This window comes from Camarhynchus parvulus, chromosome 23 (assembly GCF_901933205.1).
Source record: "Camarhynchus parvulus chromosome 23, STF_HiC, whole genome shotgun sequence".
NCBI classification, from domain to species: Eukaryota; Metazoa; Chordata; class Aves; order Passeriformes; family Thraupidae; genus Camarhynchus; species Camarhynchus parvulus.
The window spans coordinates 4,133,967-4,158,628 of NC_044593.1; the positions used below are offsets into that span (position 1 = coordinate 4,133,967).

General features: G+C 39.6%; 1 protein-coding gene across 2 annotated transcripts in view; it reads left to right on the top strand.

Moving 5' to 3' along the window:
- The window catches only part of RLF (rearranged L-myc fusion), a 36,007-nt gene that overhangs the window by 1,343 nt on the left and 10,002 nt on the right, over positions 1 to 24,662 (top strand). For both annotated transcript variants that reach the window (XM_030964455.1, XM_030964456.1), the window contains exons 2-4: positions 4,330 to 4,484; positions 10,517 to 10,598; positions 18,693 to 18,825. In XM_030964455.1, the coding sequence (XP_030820315.1) occupies positions 4,330 to 4,484; positions 10,517 to 10,598; positions 18,693 to 18,825 (370 nt within the window). The remainder of the gene's footprint in view (positions 1 to 4,329; positions 4,485 to 10,516; positions 10,599 to 18,692; positions 18,826 to 24,662) is intronic.

Genomic DNA, 24,662 nt, shown 5'->3' on the forward strand with positions numbered 1-24,662 from the left:
AGAAGGTTTGGAGATACTTGATCAGTGGAGTGTGGTGAAAGTCAGTTCTAGTACCTAAAAAAAGGTAAACAAAGCAACAAAAAAAATCATGTCCCAGAAATAATCTAGCCCTGTGGGTCCTTATGCTATTATTGTAGTCTGGTTTTGAAATGCTGTGGTAGCACAGATAAAAATGAAAAAGGTTGGTTTTGAGTTGCCATCAGCCTGGGACTTTTTGGATGAATTTGTGATGTCTTTGTGCAGTCAGACCTCTGTGGGTGGGGTGGAATTTTATGTCTGGGTTTCTCCTGGCAGGGGATGTTTGTGATAACTTCAATAACTTAAGGTCTGCCCATGAGTGAAATTTAGGGAGCTCAATTTGGTATTTATTACTTGGAAGGTACCACTGATACCTTGCCATAAAATTATTAAGCCAGAGCAAAATGTGCCTAGAAAGAAGCTGAATTTATCTGGGCTTAAGTTTGGTTTGGGGAAGTAGCTGATATGAGGAGAGCTGAAATGTTTTATGTTTGCCATCCTGTGAGTACAGATGAGGCAGGGGCCTGGAAGTTGCTGTTTTGCTTTGGAAATGACCATGGCTGTCAGGCAAACTGAACCAAATTAGGGAATTTCCTTTGCTTTGAGCTGTCTGAATGCTGTTTTACTACTGGTAAACTTGTGCTGCTGTGTGCAGCTTTCCAGTAGCTCACACAGGGAGTGATGCTGGATGTCACAATTTCCTTGAAGATCCCTATTTTCAAGCAGGAAATGGTACTGTTGTCCAGGATAACAAAGCAAAGAAAGTGCTGAAGCCTAAATATTGGGTTGACTCTGCAGCTTTATATTGTATGGGCATTAATGCTTTGCACACTCACCTTGGGAAATTTTTTTTTTGTGGAGAGCAGTATGTACCCAAACAGCCAGATAGAACAACCAAGGGGAGTGTTTGAGGCTGTGCTGTCATAAATAGGAAGAACAGTTTCCAGTGAAGGGGAGGTTGTAGGATGTCAAATCCCATCTGCCAGTGCCCAGCAGCTGTTGGCTTTCGTGCAATTTTTGAAGGTGACATGTTGAGTGCAATCAGAATTGGTTAAGAAGACAAGAAAGTCTTTTACTTAAAAAGTCTCAAAGGTGTACCAACAGGTCAGGAAACTTTGAGATCTTCATCTTCAAATTGGATCTGAGCAAAAAATTCCACTTCTGAGGAAGTGCAGCTAAGCAGGTGTTGTGTCATTGCAGAGAGTGAAAACCTGGGCTGGCCTGTGTGTTACACATTAGGGGGTGTGGGCTCTGCACTTCTCACCCCATTTACCCATCAGAGATGTTACTGGAATGGAAGAGGAGGGTGGGATGAAGTAAATGGGTGTGTGTGAGCCAGACTTTAAATGTGTGAATACTCTCTCAGGTAATTATACTGTAAGGTAGTAATCGCTTCTAAATTGTTACTTGAGAATCCCTTAAACATGTAGGTTATCTGATTCTGTCAAATGAATCATTTTCCCACTATAGTTTTTATATAAACTGCCAGGAGAAATCCATAGTGGACAACTGAACAACTATTGCTTGTGAAACAGCACAAGGGCTTTGAAGAACTTCTTTAACACGGTTACTACATTTGGCTTATTTGTCAGTATGCTAACACTCATAGCATCAGAATGTTCCAAACTACAGATCTTGAAGTCTAAGCTATTAATAAATCTGTCACCTTGAAGCTGTTTTTTACACTGAAACCATTGTTTATGTGTTTGACAAGAAGTTTCTCATAAATAGTTACTCAGTGAATTCCTAATGTTAGCTTTAATACTTTGATCCCAGGGCTCAGATTGCACTTGAGCAAGGCTGCAGTGTTTACTAGAAAACTTATTTATTCTTAGAAAGTATTCTGTTGTGTTTTATGGTTTACATAGACCAGGTAGTTTATGATCAAAGTGTCTGTCAAAACAATTGAGTACTAAATTTGGCTTTTTAAATGGATTGGTTTTAATGGATATATTTTTAGAAAAGTGCATGGGTTGGTGTGTTTGATCCGTTTCTCTGGTCGCTGTAATGGTAGTGTTACTGCTGGCTTTACTAAACAGCTGATTTATGATAGTCATCACTTGACTCTCTGGGGATTGCAGCTTGACAGTCTTTGAATGTGATTTAATGCTACAAAGCAATGTATGATTTGAGTTATATTATCAAACCTATTAATCTGTTAAATAAACTTGAAGACTGGTATTACCATTACCTGCTGCAGCTAATGATACTTGGCTGTGCTTAAGGATGATTTCTGCAAACTTCCAATTCCTTGCCCCCAGCTTAAGTCTTTATAACTATTAACATTATGTGGGTTTTTGGGAAAGTTTGTAACTTCCATTCACCCAGAAGTTCTGTTCATTAATTGTTGGAGAACAATCCACAAAACAGCAGATTACTGATTCTTAGATGGTATTTTTTTATAGATTTTTAAAGTGTAACACATGATGCTGCTGGTCTGCATTGTTTTTAGGTTAGGACCAATATAGTACAGTTGTATCACTGCTGTAACATTGGGTACTGGCCACTTATTTCCTGCTGAGATGGAGGGTAGGTTTTGGTCATTTTTATAACTGCATGTGGTTTTAGCAAGCTTGTTGAAGGGTTTGTTCCATAGTGTGCTGTTTCCATTCACCTTCTGATAAGATCATGTGGAGTTTTTTTAAGGTGTTAAAATCAGTTTGTTGTGTCAGAGTCACAACTTTAAGTGATTTGAAAACTGATATGGCCTCACCATCCTTGTAAGGACAATTTGACTTGTTTTGAATAGTAGGGCGAAGCACTCTGAACTTTTTTTCCCCATGCAGTCTTCACAGAATTCCCAGAATCACTGGGTTGGAAGAGACCTTAAAGATCATTGAGTCCCACCCATGCCCTAACGCCTCAACTAAACCATGGCATCGAGTGCCACATTGTCACTTTGATTTTTTAAGATTTTTTTAAGCCTTCTGATGTTTACATTCTTGTAGCAAACTTTCTCACACACTTTGTGTAAATAACTTATTGTTTTGCATTCTTTTATGGAAGAAGAGAAATTTGATGGACTGTTGGTTTGTCCAGTGTCATTGGACAGGTGCAATTTCACTCTCCAAAATAAAAAGAAGTGTCTCAGACAGTTCAGTTGATGCTTAAGGCATTTACAATGTGTACAACTGCTAAAAGCAAAATCGACAGAGACAACAAATCCATCCAAACAATCTGGTGACATAATACTAAATAGCTACTCTAAAAACTCACCACATCATTTATCTTAGAACCTTTCTGTTTAATTGCAATTAACATTACATGAATGGAGCTGCCTTGGACTATGCCCATCCAAGCTTCTAGAATTATTCTAAAATTATCATTTTACCCAGTTTTTTTGGGATGTACTGGTGTTGTCCCTGTGTTGATGTGATTTCACATTTTAGATTTTATAGATTGCTGCTTTATAGATTTTATATTGCTGCTTTAGTACCATGCCCAGGTAATGTGGGATTGCTGTGGCCAAGGAGTAAAATCTGGGGTAATTCTGTGTTTGAAAAATGCCTACATAATGATCTGATCTGGGTTTTGGATCCCTTTCTGGTGGCTTCATGTTTGCTGTGTGGGTAATGCGTGGATGTTTAAAACACTACACCTGTAGTAATGCTCTTAATTTTGAGTTTCTGCCTATTTTTTGTGCATTCTCACTAGTGATAAAGATTACAGTGCTGCATACATGGTTCTGTCTCCATGGTAGATGTACAAAAGGAGCCAAGTGTAGGACTTCTCCCTGAATTTTCTACTTAATAGCTCACATTTCTACCAATTGCATCCACCTTTCTCCCAGGTAGAATTCTGATAACTTTATCAAGATAATAAGCTAAATATATTTCAATGGGAGAATTTCTGTTGAGGTGAAAAGCTGCTACTTTAAATTCTTCTTCAGGGTAAAAATGTCTCACTTCCAGAATGATTCCACTGTATGTGTCTGATATTGTGTATTGATATTTGTTTTTAAGGAAGTGTTACATACGTGGTTCTGTCTCCATGGTAGTTGTACAAAAGGAGCCAAGTGTAGGATTTCTCCCTGAATTTTCTACTTAATAGCTCACATTTCTGCCAATTGCATCCACCTTTCTCCCCAGGAGAAATTCTGATAACTTTATCAAGATAATAAGCTTAAAAATATATATTTCAATAAAAGGGAGAATTTCTCTTAAGATTAAAAGCTGCTACTTTAAATTCTTCTTCAGAGTAAAAATTTATCTCTTGCAGAATGATTCCACTGTATGTGTCTGATATTGGTGTATTGGTATTTGGTTTTGAGTATGTTATAAGAATTTCTAATGCTAACTCATGTTGTTTCAGACACTGCTCCAGTATGCTGGCAGTCGGGGTGCATCGGAACATATTTTACCTTTTTTGGAAGTGTATCGAATCTCCATCCAAAGCTTTGCTAATGCAAGACCTTACTTGACTACAGAATGTGAAGATGTTCTTTTGGTACTTGGCAGGCTAGTGCTGTAAGTTTTAAGTTGGTATTTTTTGTTTTGTTTTGTTTTAAAGAGAACTGAACTTTATAAATGAAAGGGCAAGCTGTTGAAACTGTTTATTGCTTAATTTGACAACTATATTTGCAATTTATGAAGTACATTTAGTACATTTTTAATTATACCACAAAAATGTATTTGAGCATTTAATTAATTAACACGGACAAGTTCTTTATTCTGCTGTATTTGGATAATCATGTGGGTATTAGGAGGGTTCTGTTCTTTCTTAAAACATTCTGCAAGTATTATTTTCTGTAGAAGAAGCTTAGTGTGGTACTCATTAAACAGAAGCTTCAAAATGAGACTTTCACACATGGATTAATAAACCTGTGTCCCTTGCTCTGCAGTTGCAGCTCTGTGTGTCCTGTCCCCTTTAGTGCAGGGACATTCTGAATGTGTCCCTTGTTGAAAAGGACAAGCTGATTTGTGTTCATGGCAGTCTGAGTTGTGCTGTAAGATTGCAGAGCAGACTAGACATGACTTAAAGCACAGCAGTTCCTGGAACAGAACATTTTACAGTCCATCAGCTGAATTGGGATAACTTGGAGTTCCTCAAAGTCTGTCCTAAGTGCAAAGCAGCTTTTTGCAGTTGAAGAGTGTAGACTGAGGGTTTTATGTGCACTGGGGAATAATCAGTATAACCTGAGAGTGATAAGGTGATGTGATAAGGTGATGTGCTGGTTGTTCCTTGCTAGTGAGGTTTCATCTGAGGAGGGAGGGTGAAAATCTAGAACCTTGAATATGAAGATCATCATAGAATGAAAGTGATTCTGTGACAGTATTTGGGGTTTTTTGTTGTCAGTCTCTTACTTGTTTTGTGGTCTGAACTCAGGTATTCTCTTCAACATGGACTTTAGCAGTGAACTCCTTGGGCAAATGCTTTATTTTGTAATGGACTGACTTGCAATAAAAATGAACAACTCAGAACCAGGTTATCTCCAAATGATGCCTTGAATTATCTTCTTTTTAATTGTGAGAAATATGTGAACTAGGAGTGATTTGGGGTTTTTTGAAAACATGAAATCAGAAGTGTGGCTTAGGTTCTTACAGTGGAAACCTAAGACTTTAACTGCATTTACCAGCTACATGATACACATTTTTGGCAGAATATCTTCATTGCTTTTCCAGACTGTGCCCTTAAGGATAGAGTATTATTGTCTTCATCATACAATCATGAATTAGCTTGTGTATTTTGGTGTTTTCTCCTTAAGTAATTTTAAAAGTTTGTCATTTAGTGTTTGTTTGCAGGGCATCTCTACTTGGACTATTTTCTGTATATTTTGCCACTGTTAGATATCTTGGGGTGTAAGTCCCAATTCTGTAACAAAATTGCTTTTCTCTTGTTGGGAAATATCAGAATATTCTGCTTTTGCTAATATTTTTTCCAGCTTTCAGGGGGAGGAGTTTGTTGTAGCCTGTATATTCAGAAAACTTTGTGTTAGAGGACAGTAGAAAAGCTGACTTGCTGAAATCTTCTCTTTCTTACAATGATTACATTTGAAAGGAATCTAAAGAATGAGAAATACAAAGAGTGAGGTGGAAGATAAGGAGGATAATGGCATACCCAAATTAACTCTCCCACAGTTTTTCTTTTTCATAAGTTTCCAAGGGAGTGTGAGAGAAGTTAGAGCAGGGAATTAAAGATAAAAGTTGAGGTTCCATGAGGGAGGAAGACTGTTACCTGGTTAGGGACATGAAAACTTACTGTTCCCATGTAATTGGGATTTTTGAGGAGACAGTTGGGTTCCCCACAGCTGTCATACACACTGTGTTTTCAGAATTGAACCTTGACTGGAAGTGAAATGAGCAAATTTGCTGTTCCAAAGCAGAAGTGCTCTACTTCCTATTGAAATCCTCCTTCCCTTCCAACATTCCTCCTGGAGAAAAGAAATTCCTCCTCCTGACTTCCTTCTCAGCAGGGTGAGGCAGTAACAGCAAAAGTCAGTGTGCTGTGGTTTCCCCTGCTGGGTCCTGTTTGTGTTCACAGTGCAGCTGACATGAGGTAGGGACTGTGCTTCCCATAAAAACATCATGTTCATGCAATGTGAGATATTGTTGGTTCACTGTCCAACCTTAGGAAACAAAAGGAAAGCTTGGAGTGGTTGCTCTTGTAGATTGCAGATGTGACAAACAATAACAAACAATTGGGGGTGTGTGTGGGTGGGAAACAGGAATGTTCTTGTTGGCCATGGAGTGACTTACCTGCTTTGCTCAAGTGGAATTTGGACAGGTTATTCTCACAGCACCAAAGCACAGTGCATTCCCCTCACCCCCAGGATTACTATTTCAAAGGTTTTGCCTCTCTAGAAGAATTACTAAAGAATTAACCATATCAGAGATGTGTTTCACTGACAGCTGGCTCTCCTTGTGAATCTTCAAGGAGACCCTTGAAGCTAGTTATTCCCTCAAGCTTCTGTGAGTGCTTTATTTCTGAGGCTGGTGTGAGAGGGAAGGTGTCATGTTTCCATCAGTATGGAAATTTTACTTCCATCTGAAAATAGTTTATTTTATTCTAAGATAAATAAATTAAAATAGAAGAAATATTTGGTCATAAGTCACATGGTGTTTGCCAGTAACTAAAATTTAACTGCTTTCTGCTTTCTCCTGTGTGCTGTGATGGCACTGAACTGAAAGGGAATTTACAACTTCTGCAGCTTTGAGAAGGTGTTAGTATGGGTTTTTTTCAACCATAAAAAGTGAAAGGAGATTTGAATGCCATCAGATTTAAGAAGCAAAACTGTATTGAACCAATCCGACCAGTCTGCCTCAAGCTCAGAGCTCTATCTCACCTATGGAAGAATTATTATTAGTAGCAGTAGTAGTAGTAGTGTTTTATTTTATTCTTATTATTTTTATTTTTAATAATTTTATTATTTCTAATAATAATAATAATATTGAATCTGGCAGATGTTGTTTCAGGAAGAGTGTGCTTGCTTCCCTCAGCACTCTCTGAGCAGGCACAGGTGACACTGAGCTGTTTGTGTCACAAAGCATTTCTCAGCCTAATCCACTGCTGCAGGTTGATTCAACCACTCTGCTGTCTATCATTAAGAGCTAATTCAACTCTTAATAAGCACACGTTAATTCCTGGCAACAAGTGAACAATGCATGCTGATAATCCAATGTATAATGAGTCATCTTTTTGTCTCTGAGAAGATTAGCATAGAAAAGTGTTCTAATACAATCTAAAGATGAACACAGTTCTGAAAGGTTTTAAAATTTAATTTAAAAGTTTCTGTGAATGAGGTATTACTGAAACATTATATGCAAATAATATGTTGAATTTTGCGTAGAGTTATTTGTTCCAAATAAAGAAATTTATATCTAAGACACCTTTACTTAAAAGATATTTTGAAGTCGTGTGTTTGAGATGGGTAATATTTCTTCTAGTAATGTAAACATTCAAGCACCCACTACAGTTTATTTGCAAAAATTGTGATTGAAGTTTAGGATTGAGTTTTGTATAGGTAGGCATTGTGGTGGTACTGGTGAAGTAGGGTTAGAAAGGTTTGACTTTGTGGCATGATCCTGGAATTTTGATTTGTGGCCTAGCCATGACATCTAAAGTCCATTTAGTGGCATTACAATAAAGAGGGCAATGGCATTCCAGGGGCAGAGGTGTGTTTTAAAGTATTGTATAATAAGGACCAAAAGAAAGAATTAAGCTAAATAATGTGTTGTCCCCCTTGGCAGTGGGAAGGTTTTATGCACCTGTGTGTTTGCATCAATTCATACCAAAAAAAGTTAGTTAATTGACTTAGAATTCTAATTATTCTTCTGCCAAGGAAATTGTGATTTGGAATATCCTGGATATTACTTTTACAATGTGCTGTGAATTGTTTTATGTGTTAGTTTATAATCTGGAGCTCCAGATTTCTTATGGAGTGACTTCCAGACCAGAGTTCTCTGTGTTGGGATCCTGAGGAGGGCTTGAAGACTTGCAGCAAAAGAACTTTTTCCTTTTGGTTCAGATCAGTCCTATGTTACTACAACAGACAGTAACTCTGGAGGCATAAATTAAATCCCTTTGTCTTCCTAGTCTATCTCACTCTGTATGCACAATGCTTTGAAAATGTAATTGCAGATTTTTTCACTGTCCAAGTAGCAACTTAATGCTAAAGTTCAGAAAAATTATGTTTAAAAGCTTGCTTTGTCATTTTGTTCAAGTCTATTATATTACATAACCTATATCATAGATATGAAATGTTCTAGAAAATGTAATTCTAGGAATTGAAAGTGGACATAGGTAGGATTGAGTGACTAACTCTGAAAGTGAGGTGTGCATCAGAAGACTTTACAAAAACACATTGACCATGAAGTTTGCAAATGTGTTACTGGCTGTAGTGTCTGTGTGAGGTGAATGAAAACAGAACACATACTTAGGGATTTTCTTGGTTGCTTGGTTTGTTGTTGGTTTTTTGTTTGGGGGGTTTTGTTGGTTTTCTTGTTGTTTTGTTGGGTTTTTAAAATTTTAAGGTTTTTACATTAAAATGGAGTTCAGGTGTTTCATAAAGTTCATTTTGATGGTCTGCTAGCAACCACCTGGCTCTAAACATTTGGGCTGGTGAATTAACTTGTACTGCCAAGTTGGACTAGAAGGCAAAACAAAGTCCTGGTTATTTTATTAAGTAGAGACCTGTGGCAGTGGGAATATCTGGTGGTCCTGTTGCCAGCTTTTTCATCATCAGCAAAGTCTCATGCCTAATGGTGTGAATAATGATGGAATGACAGTGGTGAAGGTTGTTGTATTTTCTGCCAATCTAATAAAAGTGCTTAGAGCTTTTTGCAGCAACCTCTATTTCAAGGAACCAGGATTGGGGGTGAACTCAAATGTATGAAATGTGAAAAAGATGGCCAGATACTTATTCAATATTCATTCATTTGGTCTTGTTGATGTATATGGCTGCTGAATCTGAGTAGGCATAGCATTTGATAGGTAACTGTTCAATGCATTAGGGAGGAGGAAGATGGACATTATTTTTGAGTACTAAGCAAATCTGAAACTCATGTTTACTTCATGGTCTTCTCTTCCTTTTCTACTTTCCCAAGATCAGTTCTTCTGTGTGTCTAAGGTTGAATGTGTTGTCCTGTCATTCTTCTATTTAATATTTGAGAGAGGATGTATTGAAGAAAAAGTAGCAAGAGTTGAAACTATTTAACAGTGTAGATGTAGCTAATAAAAAAGCTTATAGTGCTCTTTAATAGGTGATGTCCTAGATTAGTTTTCTTTCCTTGTATTGTCACAATTTATGAAAACGCTTCTGCTGTGTGTAAGTCTTGTGAATGTCTAGGCAGAGTGTCATGGTTAACACTTTTAGTTTGACTAGGATTGTTCAGAAGGGTTTTAGGCAGTCCATGTTTCAGGCTGGATAGCTCCTGTTGGAGAACAAGACAGGCAGCAGTCCTGCCCTGGCAGGTTGCAGTTGGTGCTGTAGGCATTGGAATGCTGCCCCGTTGGTATCAAAGGCTCAGAAGGTATTTCTAGGTGCTGATGCTCTCTTGACATATCTTGTCCAGATCCATTTTGGTGCTGATGAATGTGTCTTCTGTCAAGCTGTTTCTTAGGGTTTTTTTTTCTTCTCTATGTCAGTGCTGAAATGTGGAGTTAGGTGAAGCTGGCTTTCATTCTCCCTCTAGGCAGAGACCATGCTGGACTCCAGTGAGCTTTATTTAGAATGGTTACTAGGTTTCCTTTGAGAAGAAAGAATACAATTCTGTGATGCAATGTTCCTGAGCTACATTGAATGGACTATCTTTATGATAAGAGTAGCTACAATCTTAAATTAGAGAGATTGCATGTAGTAAAAGGAGCACTGTTTCCATATGATGAATCATGCCTGATTTACAGGCTCTTTCAGGCCTTTAATTGATTTGCACAATCTAACATGTTTCAGTGTTACTGTCATTGCTTAGCTGAATACTAAGTAGTATGTGCCAGAAATGTTATTTAATGTAACAAGAGAATGTGTTCAGGTAGCTTGTTTACTTGCCTTTTACTTTTCCAGGAGTTGTTTTGAGCTACTGCTTTCAATTCCTGAAAGTGAATTGCCACATGAGGTGTGGTTAGGATTCCATCAATCCATTCAGGTAAGTCTTCTGAATTTCTTTTTTTGCAATTTACATATTAAAAACAAACAAACAAAAAAAAAGGCTGCAGTTGTATTCCTTCTCTTCTACCCTTCCCCTGAGTTCCACTTGTCCTGCATTACTGTTACCTAGGCAGCAAGAATTTCTGAGCAGCAAAAGTCTGACTGCAGCAACCGTATTGGGAGTCTTAATACCCAAGAGCATATTTATAACCACACAGTGGTGGCAGCTTAAGCAGGAAAACCTTACTAAGTCTTGGTTGAATGATTTGTTTGAGAGACAGACTGAGTTAAATGAAGTGATTTAACAGCTCTGAAGCATTGCTTTGATGATAAAAGAGCTTTTGTGGAGGCCTGAGTGGCAGGTTGGTGTCTGTACCTGATTTGAGAGGGATGGAAATGGTAGGACAGGTTTTTAGTCCAGGTGGTTCTTAGAAGTGTTTCTGGGTGGTGCTGAAATAAACTCATACTACAACATTCCTACACTCACATCAAGGTGGCTAATGTAGACAGTGTAGGAAGAAGAGATGTTTTCTGGGTTTTAGTCTGGAGGTTGTACCTAGCTGTCTGCAGGAACTGATGTTCCTCATGGAGCTGAAAGACAGGAGTGGTATTGCTGGATTCATATTGATGGATATGAGTTCCAGGACCTGGGACTGCTCTGTTTCTGCTGTTAGCTGTGACTGGTGAAGCTGGAAGCTAATCTCAGTTATAAGTTACTGAAGTGAGGATCCTGGCAGGAAATAGTTGGAAGTCACTTAGACCTTGCAGCTGTCTTTATTGCATGACTTTGACTGGGGATTTTTTGACTGGGGATTTTTTCAGTCCCTGAGGCTTGGCTACTGCTGCATTAGCTCTGAAGATGCTAGTACTGAGTTTCTATTTTTGTTTTCCCTGCAGTCAAGGAAACAAGAGGTGTGAAAACTTGTCAATAGACTGAAGATGAATAAACCTGTCACTTTAAAGTGAGAGAAGCAGTCTAGCAGAGCTTTGTAGTCCTGCCAGTAGCAGAAGGGACAAAGATGGTCTGTGCTTGAGTGAGTCAAGGTGCAGAGAAACCTCCTTTCCCTGAAATATCATGGAATATTTACTGTCATGAAACAGTTCTGTGTGGCATGTACTTGGTAATAGAAAGAAATGCAGTTTGAATAGTTTAAATCCTATTGCCTTAGTGGTGACAAGGATCTGTCTGGATTTAGTCCAGCTAAATCTTTAAATTGTCCAACATTGGAGAATACACCACTTCCCTGGGGAGATCATTCCAGTGGCTGAATCTTCCCATTATGAAAAATGTTCCTTGGTTGTCCAATCAGAATTTCCCCAGGAGTAACTTCTACCCATTACCCCATGTCTTTTCCGTGTGAGTTCTTGTAAAAAGGGAATATCCATCGATTTTTGCAGCTACCTATTAAATACTGGAAGATGGTGATAAGGTCTCCCCTAAGCCCTGTGATCTTATCTTACACTAAAAGGCAAATATGTTTGTAACTGAAATGGCCTAGACCTGAAACAAGATGTTTGGAATATGGGAGGGCATATACAGGCTTTTTTTTTACTACAGCAGACTTACAGTGCAGCTCTAAAAGTTGCTAGCTTTTAAATGGAGGGATCTGCAAGGAGAATTCTTGTTACCAAGTTTAGTGATTTCTATGATGTAACAGATCTGTGCATTTCTAGGATTTTGAGATGAGTGATTGAACATTGATATGTCAATAGAGAGGTGATTTTTAGTCTGATGAGGCTCTGTTTATGCTGAATATTTTGGAAGGGAGCTGTTAAATTCCAGTGGTAGAAAATTGTGATGCCCCACTCATAAGAGGGACGGAGCATTCAAGATTTGTAAACACTTGTGGCCTTAAGAATCTACAGAAGTCAGAGGATGCACAAAACTGAAATTTTTTTAGTAAATTACATGCTTGGCATGGAAATTGGTGTATTAGTGCTTTACCTACTATGTAAGCACACAGCAATGGGGGGTGGATGAAGGGTTAAGGTAACTTCTCCAGCCACATTTTGTTCTTTCTCACAGTGTGTTATTAGCATCAATCCTTGTGTGTTATTACCAACAATCCTTGGTTGGGTCCTCAGCATCTCACTATTGGTGTTTGAGACATACATGTGAGCCCTTCTCTTCTGGGGTTCTACAAAGGGTGGCACAAGCTCAGATCTCTCATGTCAGCTTTTAGAACTAAGGGAAAGTTCAAGATGTGCTGCTGCCAGGCGTAGTAATATATTCTTGGCTTTTATAGTGACTTTCTGAAGCTACAGCTTCCTAGTTTAGCACTCATCTAATGCTCCCCATCATTTAGATAGCGAATGGATTAAACATGATAATGTTCTGAAAACTTGCTGAAGAGGTTTGTGGACTTTTACAAACAGGTGTTTCTAATAAGATTTTGAAGTAACTCTCTGGCAGAGGAATGAGAATGACAGCACTTGTACCCTGCCTTGGAGTACAGTAGGAACCCAGCTGTCACCACAGAAGGAGTATGGGAGTCATATGAAGGGCAGTAGGGACAGGAATCACTTGTAGGCTTTCTTGTAGGTTTAAAACCTGTGTGTGACTGTTAATGTGCAGAGCTCCAGGCAAATCCAGTATGAAAACATGCAGAATGTTATGTTAGCACATGCCCAAGACTGATGGATGTAAATGTGCTTATTGCTTTCCTAACAAAATGGACAAGCATTGCTTCAGAGGACAGTAACTCCTAATATGGGAGGTATTTTTTGGATCTGCCTGAGTAATTGTTACTCTGTAACAATCTACACAGGTAATGGGAGTCAGTGAAACTTCAAATAAATTTTCATCCTAGGAATGTGAAAGGTGAGTGAGGGCTTGCATTTCAAAGCATCAAGGTGTGGGGACTGTCCTAGACCTGAAAGTGAAGTGTCACTGATGTCCAGTTTATATAAAAAATGCTGTCAGAATCTTCATTTGGTGTCTGAACCTGTTTGTTCTGGTATCCTAAATAACAGCAGTTATGTTTTGCAGTCACCCATGGGTCCAGTTTTCCTCAGCCCTAAGCAAGATCAGAGGCAGCTTGGGCAAAATGAAAACAAGATGTGAGGCTGTATGGCAGGAGTCTCAGCATGGATTTATTCAGCAGCAGCAAGCAAAAAGAAGCAGACACAAGTGGGGAAATGCTCTAAAAGATGAGTGAAAGGATTTGGGCAGAATTACAACAGGGCTCTTGATAAAAGTAAACTCTGTTTATCTGGGGGAGGAGCTCAGTGGAGAAGTACGGTGTGGATTGATATAATCTAGTTAGGTGAAAAAGGTAAAACCATGCATTCAAAAACATCTTCAGTGGGAGTAGAGATGTGTTGTTCTGAGTATTGAATATGGGTTGTGGAACAGGGCTCCATTCAAGTCTTACAAAGAGCATCAACGCTTTATTTAGAAAAACTGTGAGTTGAGGGAGAGCATAAGCCAAAAACTTCTGTGAAGCTGTAGTAGGTGATGATTAAATTGCCAGGACTGAAAAATCCTGATGTCTTCAGTAAACTGTTTCAAGGCTTGTCTTTTCTTTTGAACTTTGTCCGTAGATTCTTACTGTATCATTCTTTCCTGACTTCATCTAGAATGAAATGTTTTATGTCCTGCTCTTTAGAATCTGTTTACGGTGTTGTCAGAACTTAATGAGATCTGTATACATAAATGTTGCATTAAGTTTCTTCAAAGACTTTTGATGTATTCATAATAGATTTTTGCATATATTCCCATTAATATTAGCTTTATATTCTTCAGCAGGTCCAATATGGTTCAGCTAAGCACTGTAGTGGGAGTGTAGTGACAGTAGTTAAATATTTATGCTACATATGTTGGTGAATTTTATGTTTGGTATTTTGATATTGATACCCCGAATCTCAAACACTCAGCAAATCAGTTTGCTTGTATCAAAAGCCTCTTCTTTCTCACCTTCTGAGGTCCTTTCAGCCCTCAATACAGAGGTGCTGAAATGTGGTGGATCCCCATAGCTGGGCTGGGCTCTGCTGGCTCTGTAGTGCATCCTGAAGCCCTCAGATAGGGAACAGTTGCTCTTGGGAAGGCATTGTTTCTGTTGGATGTCTGGATCATTGAATGTCATATTCTGAGGGACAGTGGTATTTTCAGTACCTAACCTGTGTCCAGGTTGTATGATTTTTTAATTTTTTTTGTCATTCCAGTAGTGATGGCAGATGAATGGGCCACTCTGGCTGTTTCTGAGCTCCTCAGTGCTTTGATTGGTAGTTCCACCCCTTTCTAGGGCATAACACCTGTGCTGAGTAAAGCTGGTTAAAGCTCATCAAATTCAGTCTTCAAGGTGAAGTTTGAACACACAGGCTCTTAAATGCTGATGTTTTTTTGGAGTTAGTCTTTAACCTGGTCTATAGTTGAGACTGAGATTAATGCTGTGACATTAGTGTGAAGGAAGAGAATTTATCATGGATTCTCTGGCAACCTGTTGTGTTGAAAAAAATGTAATGCTGTGTGACATGTAGTTGGGAAAGGCCTGAAGCAGATGTTGTTGAAATGGGCTTCTATTGATTTTTTTAGGTGATGTCCAGTATCTTGTCTACCTGCACACCTGTAGATGTTTTCTTAATCATCCTCGAGACTGAAGATAATATACATAGACTTCTCATAGGAAATAACTATCACTTACAGAAACTGGGCTGTGGTTAGGTGCTTCATAGATGCAAATTTAGATCAGTTTGTTGTTTTCCAGTGATGTTTTTAAAGCTGTTTTGAGGCTACACTTGAGCATCTTTTGGCAGTAGCATTATGTTAAGCATTGTGTGTCATTCACCTGGCTGGTTCTATTGGCATGCTATTTAGCTCAGTGTAAAATGGGGAATTGATCATGTTTTAGTTTTAAAAAGCAAAACAAAACAAACCCACTTCTTCTCCGAGGGTCTTGGTGGTGAGTTTTGTTCACTGTTCCACACGCAGTGGAAGCAAAGACTTGAGAGGAAGAACAGCTGTGGGAGCCTAAGGATTGCTTAAGTGATGTTCTCAAATCCTTCAATTCAAAGGAAAATTCAATTCAAATTCAAAGCTTGAAACCTTTGTGTGTCAGTCTCTCAATGCTGATAGCTAAGAGCACTTTGAGCTCTGGTCAAGAGCAGGTCAAGTCCCTTGTGTCTTTAGGGTCCAGGTGTGACTTTCCAAAATTACTTTTAACCTTGTGAGTAGCATTTCAGGCTCCAGACCAGAAATGAGTCTTTGCAAGCATCTACTTGGCTGTCTTTGCATCTGCCAATTAACACCAACTCCTCTGCCAGTACCAACACGTGATTTTTGAGGTGGTCTTTCCAATAACTCACTGCCTAGTATTACTTTCTTTATAATCACTTTTAGAAGTAACATGGTCTTTAATGGTTGCAGTTAGCAGGTTGCTATGAGCTAACAGTTGGAATACAGTTACAACAGGTATCTAAAACTAAAATTAACTGGGGGGCAATATCTACAGAAAATCTTTGGTACTGCTAAGGAAGGTGAGATTGTTAAAGTTACCAAAACTGCTTGATTGTTGCATTCAGCTATGAGACTTCTAATTTTATGGTCCTTAGAAGGTGGAAGTCTGCACTATTGTTCTGCAGTTGGAAAGAACTCCTAATGTGTGAGGTTTTGTTCACTCTGATGTTGGTTTGGTTTTTTCTTGCAGTTGGAAAAATACTCATATTAGGCAGAAGCACTGACTTCCACAAAGTGTGCTTTCTGACATGGTTTGAAATTTCAGTGTGTTCAATCTGCAGCTCTCTGAAGGTTTCTGTTGTGGCAGAGGCATGAGTGTGCTGGAAGAAAGCTCAGTTACCTGATCCACCTCTCCACTCAGAGTGAGAGGGCTTTCTTCAATCAGGTTGCTTAGGGTCCTGCCCCGCCACATGTTGTCTTTAAGAAATGGAAAATGCACAAACTTCCATTAGTCCTTTCAAAATGAGTGTTTACATATGGAAACACTTCCCAAACACACGCTTAGAGAATTTCCTTTCCTGTGACTCCTCCCTAGACAGCTCCAGCTACCTTCTGGCAATATAGTGAAGATAAAGACACCTCTAAGATTTTCTTTTTCATCTTCTCTTCTGCACTTGGTGGTCTGTGCTGGATGTGGATTACTGTGGCAAATTAATTTTACAGGACAGTTGCAACCTAGGTGGTGTACTGCAGTGGAATTTCAAAAGTGCCAAATGGGAATAAACACTTCAAGAATCTCTTGGTCATGCTCTGTTTGAGGCTGTTCAGCATAGCCAGCCTTGTTTGCAGTAAGATCTCACTGCTGACCTACACTTAAATTACAGATCCTAGAGACCTGTGGTGCCAAACTGGAACCCAGCCAGCTTGGCTATTGGCCAAAGGTTGGGCCTTTGTGACAGTGACCAACCTGTTCTGGTATTTGGGGTTGTACCATGAGCAGCACTAACATTTGCCTGTGGGGAGCCTCACTGATGTCAGGGATGTTCTGCAGCCTGTTGAATGCAGGGGTGTTCTGCAGCCTGTTGAATGCAGGGGTGTTCTGCAGCCTGTTGAATGCCCTGCTGCCTGCCCAGCAGTGTCAGCTGCTCTCCTGGTTCTGTAGGACCTGTGGGCTGGCAGATAATCAATGTGCTTTGGGCCATTATTCAGACAATAAATGTGTTAAAAATACCAGCTCACTGTTGACTCTGAGAAGTGCTACTGAGAGACAGCTGCCAGTTGAGTTGGTACAGTTTGTCACAAGCCTTATAAGTCTGGCTATTGAGCTGGTTTTTTTATCTGTATTTTGTCCACTTTTCCTTATTTTAACAATTTGGTTTTCAAGATACTGGGAGATTGTCAGCTTTGCCAAGTATGACTAATGTCATCTGCAGCTCATCACAGCAGGTAGTCAGATTACTGGATGTAGTTTCCAGGAGGATTTGTCCCATGTTCTTTTTGGGGTCAGGCTATGCTGACTGGCCTGTAGTTCCCCAGGGTTTCTTACTCTTGGTGATTTCTTCAAGTCTCTAGAAACCTTTCTCCAGTAAAGGGTACAACAGAGGCTATCAAAAGCAAGCCTGAGGTTAAAGATTGTGTTAAAAATACAAACTTGACACACAGCTCAGCAGAAGGAGGGGGCATTGCCACATATTGAACTGAAGATCTGCTGTGAGAAGCATTTTTACTGAAGGTGTAGCCACAAATTGCTTACAGTTGGTTGGCTTTATTTGTCAGCATTAGGAAATTCTGAAAGATGATATTTAATGCTTTCAGTTCAAGTCACTCTACATCTGTTTCTCTAATAGGGACATCAAATGCCTGGAATTTGTTTCAAGCTGCTTTCTTTTCTGTGTTAGACTCTAGATTCTTCCCATGTGTAATGTCTTTTTTTAATTCCTCCTTTACTCAGATTTCCAGAATTCAGAGCAGTAGGGCCCTGATCACTCTGAGCAATGTGCTGTGTATGGAGGTTTTGTGGGTGAACCTCAGCTGCTGGTCATGGAGGGTCTCTGGGTCAGGCTTCACAGCATCAAATCTGCTGGGATCAGAAATCCCTGGATCTTAGAATAAATGCACTGCACATAGATTAGTTTCTAAGACATTTGCATCTTCATTTCCAGTAGAAGAAAGTTTTCATCTTAATGATGAAATATCCCGGCATTCTTCAACTAGTGACTGATGGCCCTCATGACTCTCAAAGTGAATTGACTGGCTCATCTTTAGTGTAAACACTAAATGTGCAATTTTAGACTCTTACCATTGTGTTACTCATTTTGAAAATTTAGTCTTCTGAGTTTTCCAATAGCATTATATGCTTTGATACAAAATCATCCTTTGTCTTTTATACAATTCCTGTTTTTTTAATTTATAGACACATGTACATGGAGAACCATAAAAATTGCAGAATAGGTTTTTTGGTTGAAGCCATTTCCATCAGCTCACTAGTCTGAAACTGAAATGTTTTGCAGTAGGATTAGAGAAGTAAAAGGACATTGGACTGTTAAAATCCCAATGCAAACTTGTCAAAGCAGTAATGACTGAGAGGAATAGTGTGAAAGTATTAGCATGTAGTGAAATATTGGGATAGATACTGTAAAATTACATTGGCTTAATTTTTAGCTAAGACTCTTAATGACTTTTTTTTACATTTTATAGGATTCACATGATGCTTTACTGGAATTTGGGAATAACAACCTCCAAATATTGGTGGATATCACAAGGGAAGGGGTATGGAAAAATCCAGTTCTTCTTAAAATTCTATCCCAGCAACCAGTAGAAACTGAGGAAGGTAAGAGTGTGTTTCTAGAGATGATGTGTGGTTGTTCAGAAATTACTTGGGGCAGTTTTGGTGGGTAAGCAGTGACTTGAAGACAGAAGAGTTGCATTTTAAATTGTATTGTGGGGTAGAATATGTTGCTAAATAATATTTATTATGAAACTGTCTCACTGGCATTTTGAATAATGTGTCCACTTGTACAACCAGTGCATTTCAGCTTGGACTGAACTATCCATCAGTTTGAATATTTTGAAACTCTGGGGTTTTTTTTAATTATTTATTTTTCAATCATAAAAATACAGAAATTTTTCTTCCTGAGATGCTTTGTTTCTCCTAACTCTGAGCTTTTAAATGTTTTCCTGAACTCTTCACAGGGAGGAATTGAGTATGTCCGTACTTTCCAGAGGCATAAAAGATTCATGTGGACAGGCAGTGTGTGGAGTATAATTAACTCTAGGTTGGGAGGCACTTTGTGTTTAGACTATGGAAATAAGATCTTGATTCAGAAACTGCTGAGAGGTGAAGAACAGGAGGTGCTAGTGTCACTTTATGTAATATAGTCTTTCTAATGACTTCTAGTTAATTCTTTCTTTACTCTGATTTTTTTTCCCATTAGTGGTGCCATTAAGTACTTGTACATATTTTATCTGTTTCATTAACAGTGCACTAGACTGCAGTTTACCTCTGGTAGTCTAAAGTTAATACAGAAGGGAGGAAGAGTTTAAAATAAACTCTTAAAAATTAAGGAGGGAAAAAAAGTATTTTAAGTTTTCTTCCGTTCTGGCTTTGGGTAGCCTCTCTTTGAGTTGAAGTATGTCAGTACTTTTAATAAATAAATAGAAACATGTTACAGCTGTTGAGACAATATGTTGCTCCTTGCGCTGAAAAAAGAGCAGCCAGTTTGGACTGCAGTCTTCATGTCAGGTATTAATAGCATAGCAGAAACATTTGAACTGTTGTGGTTTAAACTCAGCTGGAAACATTTGGCCCCATTCAGCTGCTCCCCTTTTCCCTCACCTCCTCTGATGAGAGGAAGACATGGGCTGAGTTAAGAACAATTCGCATGTAAACAGCAATGAGATAAGAAAATGAACAGTGACAGCAACAATACCAATAACAACAGCTTATAAAAGAAGGTGATTGCATTCAAAACCACTCTGTCGTGGCCAAGGTGTAGGAGTTTCTCAGTCTCCTGCAGCACTACAGGCTGGGGACAGTGGCTGGGCAGAAAGTGACCCGGGAGTGCTGCTGGACAGCAGCTGGACATGAGCCAGAGTGGCTCCATGTGGCCAAGAAGGCCACGGGCACCTGGCCTGGGTCAGGAGTGCTGTGACAGCAGGAGTGAAGCGATACATGGAATAAATAAACTCCACAAGCAGATGTAGTTATGAAGTGGGTATGCATGTCAGCGCCCGGCACAAGTGAGATAGCTCTCTGGAAACTTGTGCCCGAGCTTCAGTCTGACCCACATCTTTATTCACAAAGGTGTTCCATATGTAATACATTGCACAGCATTCTATGCATATCCAACCCCTGGCCCCGCCCGTTCTCCCATGGTAATCAGATCCACGCCCTTCTGGGCATGCCTTGTTCACTGTGGTGGTCTCACATTTGAACTTTCCTCCTTTGCACGTGTGCTTTTGGTCCCTTGGTGCTTATCTGAGTATGTCTGTCGGCATTGATTAGCTTGGAGATGGAGGAGTCCCTTTATCTGGGCTCTTTGCATCACTTGGTCTTCTCTGGTATTCTTTGTGCAAGAAGCTTCAGAAATTTGCATTTTCCTATGCTGTTTGTACTATGGCAGAGGTTTCTTAAGTAAGAAGGTTAAAATTCTACACATAGTTCTACAGGCTAAACTTTAACTGCTTAATTCATATTGCTAATTTAAGTGAACTCCAAAAATCTCTATTTCACGAGCAGGGAATTGCTTCTGCCCCTGGGCTGCACCTCGAGTGCTGTGTCCAGTTCTGGGCCCTCAGCTCAGGAGGGACATTGTGATCTTCAGACATGTCCAGTGAAGGGCAAGGCTGGTGAAGGAGGAGTGCCTGGTGGAGCTGGGGTTGTTTAACCTGGAGAAAAGGAGTATATGGGGGGACATTTTCACTCTCCTCAGCTACCTGCAGGGTGTAGTCAGGTGGGAGTCAGCCTCTTCTCCCAGGCAAGCAGTGACAGGCCAAGAGGCCACAGTCTCTAGCTGCATCAGGGGAATTGTAGGCTGGACATTTGGAAAAAATTCTTCACTGAAAGCATGATTGGGCACTGGGATGGTCTGCCCAGGGACGGGGTGGAGTCACAGTCCTGGAGGTATTTAGAAACAGACTGGATGTGGCACTCAGTGCCATGGTTTAGTTGATGAGGAGATGTTAGGTCATAGGCTGGACTTGATCATCTCAAAGGTCTTTTCCAATATAGTTAATTCTGTAGTTTTGTGGCATTCATTGCGGCTCTTCTGCACAGGTACATTTTTAGGTAGTCTGAAATAGTCCACAGGCACACCTAAACAGTCTGAATGTGACTTGGGAGTCCTGTATCAGACAAATCTGGCAAAAGCTCATTTCTCAAGTAAAGTGTTAGACATTTTAAGTAAAGGGTACTTCTGAGAAGTTGAATACCTGCCTAAAATGTTGCTTCTCCCACATGTCTTGCATTTGTGGCAATCTTGGAAACCTTGGTTTGTTTTTCTGCTTGGTCTGTCTGAGCAGCTGGAATTAGTCTCTTGGCCTTGTGTAGGATATGGTTGGGGTTGGTATTAAGCAACTATCTCTAGATGTCTACTGAATTAATCATTTTTTACCTTCAGAATCATGTCAAGTAAATGCTAATTTCTGAATTACAAGGTTTGTCTTTGTTCTTTCACTTGTGTCACTTCTTTGATCTGTATGATGTTCTGTGCTAGCAGGCTCCATTTGATAGAAATAGGAGGAATCAAAGTGTATTTCCTGCAGGTCCCAGAAGGGATGGCAGTTCAGCTTTCAGACTTGGGAGGAGGAGCTCCAATGCAATGGATTTTCAGTTGCCTTAGTCAAACTGCCATTTTAACCTTCAGTACAACAGCAGCTTCACAAAGTGTCTTTTTCAGTCACCTAAAGCTTAATCTCTTTGAATAGTCTGTATTGCATGCTTTTTGGGGTTTTGTGATGAGTACCTGAGTAGTTTTTGCTGCTGTGAGCCACCATGAGCCAGATGTGAGAGTAGCTCAGTGTGCCTAGCTGAAGCTGTGTTTTGTGAACTGGTAGTTCATGTTAATGATCATCAGATGCTTACTTGAGTGAACAGTCATGAAGGTGTGTCAGGTTCCTGCCTTTCTTGTTTACAGTTCTTCATTTTAATTCTGTTTTTTAATGCACTGGCCTGGAAAAGGAACTGACATCAAATATAAATATGGTTTGCCAAATTTGTTCCAACAAAAATTTCATTGCAATAGGTTCTGCTGCTTCTGTGGCTGTTAATAAATTGCACTGCCATGTGCTAGGCTGGTGGTTCCTAAATTTTACTGTCAGCTGGCTGAGGATGGTTTGTTGGGGCATTAATATTTGCTTGAGGAAAAGGCTTTAAAAATTAATTTCAATTTAAGTCTTTTAGGTGACTAAACAATACCAGCATCCTAATAGGACTAGCAACCTGATAGTTGATGCTATTGAACAGTTGTGACATCCCATGTAGTTCTGTGCCTCAGGCAGCTTTAATACTGATTCCAAGACTTCCCCCCAACTTTTCTCTTAACAAACCCTGAACCAAGGAGGTTGGGGTCAGCTTGTTGCTGAGTGCAGCAGATGAATTCCAACAACTTGGTATGTCTGTCTTGATGAGAGTTGGTTTGTAGGACAGCTGGGATAACCATGCAACAACTGCTGCTGTATAATACACAGACCTCAGTGCCAGCTGTGCATACTTAACATATCTTACTGCACATCAGCACATTGTCCTGTTGTTCTGTTCCACAGGGACTTTCAGCAGAAATGCTCACCCAAGATGATGTTTCTCTGGAATGTTCATCATAGTGACCACAGAGTCTTTTCATGCTCTAGTGCCATCCATGCTTTATAAAGGTTATATTCATAATATTGTGGTGTTACTTAAGTTATCTTTCACTGCAAGTGTTTTGGATGAGAGAGGAATCTCTTATTGTTACTATTTGGTCCTGGTTTAAGAGAGCTCTTAAAATGTGTGTAGAGTTGGAAACTGCACTGCCCTTTTGGCTAAAGGGTTTGGATGAGGGAAGGGTTGCAGGGTGTCTGTGCTGATTTTTATAGCAAGCTGTTTCAGTCCTGAGAAGTTTGGTAGAACACTGTGACAGAACACATAACAGCCGGAGAGCTAGGAAGAGAAGGAACAAGAAAGTCTGTTCATGGACATGTATGGAAATGTAACAGATTTAGGACTGAGTATAAAATTAGGTTCTCTGAGGGAAAACATCTCTTCTCATTTTGCTGTCTATTCCTCAGTTTTTGTTCCTTTTTCAGGAAAAGAGGAAACTTTCCACTTTAGAGTAAAGCTAAGTGCTAGGACAGATGTCTGACTGGTGACTCATTTCTGCATTTTGCTCCTACCATCATCACTTACACCTGCATGACAGAGGAGCTCAGTTTGTCATTTGTCTCCTTTGCAAAGTTCACTACACACTCGTTTAGGTGTGAAAGAATTGGCCTTAGGGCACAGACCTGCCACCCTTTGTGGGGGAGCATGTGATAGCTGATTCTCTCAAAGACTGCAGCAAGTTGAGACCCTGACAGGGCATCCACCTCCATCAAAATTTCTCATTTGTGCTGGAAGACAAATTGTAACTGTTAAACTGAAAGTGTTTCATTTCACTGACTGCAAGTAGTCTTAAAATATTTCCCATGTCTTCACTAGCTGGCTCTGACACTTTAGTAAAACTTCATTTAAGCAGTTGCCAAGTGCATGTCTAGCTGTGTAAACAAGAGGAAATCTTAATTCTTAGAGGAGCTAAGAAGAGTAATTTTTTTTCTAATACATCCTTTATTCCTCTTATGGATCTGAAAAAAAATATGGAGCTGTGAGCCAAGAGGTGTAGAAATAGGGACTTAGAGAATTGCTTTGAATTGTTTGTGGGCACTAAAGCCCATTCCTGCTAGGCCCATGAATAGCAGTTCCACCTGAAGAGGTTGCTGATCTGATAGTGGGTGATCCAGCTTTGTGGGAGTTTTCCCTAACAGTGATCTCCTGGCCATCTGATGTAGTAGCATCAAATAACATCAAATATCCATATTGAAGCACTGTTGGCTTTCCTCCATGAGTATTCAAGCAGTGTCATACAGATGCAGTTTTTAAGGAAGAGAGGAGCTTGTTTCCTAGCAACTGGAGATCTTACTGCAGGCTGCCTCTTGGTCAGGCAGTTCTTTCTGCTTTATCCATTGAAGTTCCTTTAATGTGAAGTGTCAGCTGGATCAAGAGTTTAATGCTCAGAGGTTTTTCCTATGAAAAATAGAAACCATTACGATAGATTTAAATCTTTAAATGATTCTCTAATGGACCACTAAGCTGACTCCTGCAGAATACAAAGTTTCATTACAGGTATGTGGTAGGTACCTGGCACCTGAAATGAGTTTTCTGCTCAGGTGCACGTTGTGAGTTTTCTGCCAGCTAGTGTAGTGTCTGTTAGAACACACTGTTGCTTGTTTGGGCAATATTTTAAGTGCAGAAAGCATGAACACTTTCTTCTTATGTGCCATCCTCTCTTTTAGAAATGTGCATACCAATGTGGTTTCTTAACATCCCATTTCACATAGTAATAATAAGATGCTAATAGTGGAAGAGCCATTGAACAGAAATATTTTCTTAGGTTGTTAGTCTAAAGCAGGCATTCTTTTTTGACTAACCCAGAGTCT